This window comes from Microtus ochrogaster, unplaced genomic scaffold (assembly GCF_000317375.1).
Source record: "Microtus ochrogaster isolate Prairie Vole_2 unplaced genomic scaffold, MicOch1.0 UNK46, whole genome shotgun sequence".
Lineage (NCBI taxonomy): Eukaryota > Metazoa > Chordata > Mammalia > Rodentia > Cricetidae > Microtus > Microtus ochrogaster.
In genome coordinates, this window is record NW_004949144.1 from 1,682,072 (window position 1) to 1,685,118 (window position 3,047).

Below are 3,047 nucleotides of genomic sequence, written 5' to 3' on the forward strand. Positions count from 1 at the left end.
GGGGGGTTTGTGCTCTCTTCCAGGACACTCCGCCCCTGGATAGCACAGACTCACCTGTCCAGATGGGATTCCTCAGCAACTACTCTTACTGTTCTTTAATGAACAATATCTACTATTTACAATTACAATTAATTGAATTCTGGAGACTTATCACCATTTGTAGCTCTAATCTCATAGCATGGACTTAGTTTTTCAGTGCACTTCTAACTTCAAATTTCAACATGGAAAAGATGCAAATAAAACTGCTGTCTCTTCCGTCGACGAAGCGGGTCCTTCAACTCTACCGCCAACTACAGGTATGCATCAAAACCTGACCTGAGAACTGACATACTTTTAAAGACATTTATGTTTCTGTCTCATTTCAGATTATATTTTAAAATTTTACATTGAACTCTGACATAATTTGAGCTTTATTCACTTCTTATCAAGTCTGTCTGTTTTCTTATAGTTGATTAAACTTTTGGCCTTCATTGAAGGAGTTGCTATTGGTTTTCACTTGAATTTATTGAACATTTTATACATTTTTTAATGTGGGTGTATACTGTAGGTTTATTTACCTAATGGAAAGTCTTTTATATCAATGCCACTCCCATTATTCATTTTGATGAATCTCTTCTTGCAGATAGAAGTGTTTAATGCTGGTGTCTTTCTCCTTGAAAAGTCAGGATTTGTCAGTGCAACTATAACAAAGCCCTGTATCTGTCAGAGACAGTTTCTGTGTTCACAATATTCTTTCCTATAAAATTGAGCAGAAGAGCTATTTTTAGTGAAAGCAATTGCTCTTTAGAGTTCAATTAGTCTTTGGAGCCAAAAATGAAGCACCAAATGTCCATGTCTTGAAAGGAGTCTGAGGATAATAGTTGCTTTTATTTTCAGAAAAAGGCTATTACACATGTCAAGGAAGATGGTCATGTTGTGGAAAAAACTGTTACTACTTTTCAGAAAAAGAAAAGACATGGAATGAGAGTGAGGCATCCTGCAGACTCCTGGGTTCTCACCTGGCTATGATTGACAACAGAGAGGAGCAGGTGCGGGGAGTGAGTTCTTTGAGTGTTGCTGGGGAAGTTCATATATCTTGAGCTGGAAAAATCATTATGTTCCTTCTACAGTATTTTGCCTACTGAACAGAAGCACATGTGTATGTTAGCACATATTTACGTGCAAAGAAAAGGGCAGAGACATAAAAAATACATAGAAGAAAATTTTTATGTCATGAGAAATAGCCCTGGTGAGGGTGCCATGGGATAATTCTGAGCCACGTCATTTGTATTGCATCTTCAGAATTTAGCCAGAGCAGACCATTTATTGTGAATGAAAAGCTAGTGAGAAAGGCTGTCTTTGTTGATATGAGCAGTCCAAAAGAAGCGATTATTTTTCAGTTCTGTTCTATCATCAGTATTGGGAAAAATAATTTACTTCTAGGATGGAACGTGAGTCCTTATCATTGGACATGGGAGAAACAGAATTTAAAATAAAGACAGAATATATGAGGATGACGATAGAATTATTCCTCTGAAATAATTTTTATTTACTCATAACTCAGAATGACATAAGTTTCTCTGTTGTTTGTATATGATACTTGCCATTATTCCCAAAATTTAAGAAGAAAAGGGTCACTCTAGCATATTTTGTAGATTTATTTTGAACAGTTCAGTTAGGCACTAAAGTCCATTTTAATATTTACTTTTAGAAATGCTGTTTCTAATAGATTTTATGCAGGATGTATACAATACCACTGTGTTTGCTAATATATAATTATTTTATTAAAGTAGATCTTTCACAAAGAAGTAAAAGTTGAAGACAAAGAAATACAACGACCAATTTATAGTTTATATACATCTCTGAACCTCTATTGTTGTAAATGAGTTTGTTAGAAATTGGAATATTGTTTTACTATGAAGACATTTACATAATTTTGTATAATTTACATATAACTATTTAATTTTCAATAAATTTATTTCAAAGATTTACTTTAGGGTGGTGTGTGTCTATGTGTGTGTGTATGTGTGTGTGCGTGCATGCATGTGTGTGTGAGAGAGAGCGATACAATCATAAATACAGACACATAGAAAGAAAGAAAGAAAGAGAGAAGCACAAAGAGGAAAAGAAGATAAATAAAAGTGATTAACTGTCATACATATATAAGAAAAAACTTGAAGTGAACAATATATATGACTTGGAAAGAGAATTATGAATATAAAATCACTATTTTAGCACATAAAATCTTCAGACAGATTCTATGATCTACATTTAATCAATTCTATAATTTACATTTACACATAAGGAAAATGCAAGGTAATTAATTTTCTTATTATAAATGACTTCTAGTTTAAAACTTCCTAAAGTTTCTTGTTTCTCGTGACATAAGACATCATGACATGGATGGATGCAGGTTTTTTTTTTTTAACTAGTCATAGTCATTAGCTTTTGCTTCAACACCCTTAGACTTATCTTCTGTGAAATATTGTTCAAAAGGTCTTCTATTTTTCATATATAACTATAGGAGTACAACTTGAATAATAGAGCATGTAAAATTTTTCATATTTCCCAGTACTCTTCAATATGATATCAATAACAGTAGTAAATATAATCTTCTGATCTCATTACCCACAGAACTTCTCTTCTCATTATTTCCATATCACATGAGGTGACTTATTGGAAATTGTTACAGCTTTAACATGAATGTTTGAACTTCCATTAACATGTCTGTGTGTACTGACCTACATATGCTTTCTTTATATGGGATTTATTCCTTCATTGACTTACAAGATGTCTTTATTTGTCCTTTAAACAACTACAAATCTGAGAATTGTTTTAACATGCTTTTTTTTCATTTTAGTATTTTTTGTTTTACTTTTTTTATTATTTTTTTATCGAAAAAAAATTCCGCCTCCTCCCAGCCTCCCATTTCCCTCCCCCTCCTCCCCCTCCTCTCCCCATTCCCCCACTTCTCTCCCCCTCCCTCTCCTGTCTGAAGAGCAGTCAGGGTTCCCTGCCCTGTGGAAAGTCCAAAGTCCTCTCCCCTCCATCCTGGTCTAGGAAGGTGA

The 3,047-nt window shown here is 33.9% G+C and overlaps 1 protein-coding gene across 1 annotated transcript in view; it reads left to right on the top strand.

The window, feature by feature from the left end:
* Positions 1-3,047, top strand: part of LOC101983210 (natural killer cells antigen CD94-like) — a 19,455-nt gene that overhangs the window by 13,580 nt on the left and 2,828 nt on the right. Inside the window, exons 4-5 of the mRNA XM_005369267.1 lie at positions 189-296; positions 877-1,028. Coding sequence (XP_005369324.1) covers positions 189-296; positions 877-1,028 — 260 coding nt within the window. The remainder of the gene's footprint in view (positions 1-188; positions 297-876; positions 1,029-3,047) is intronic.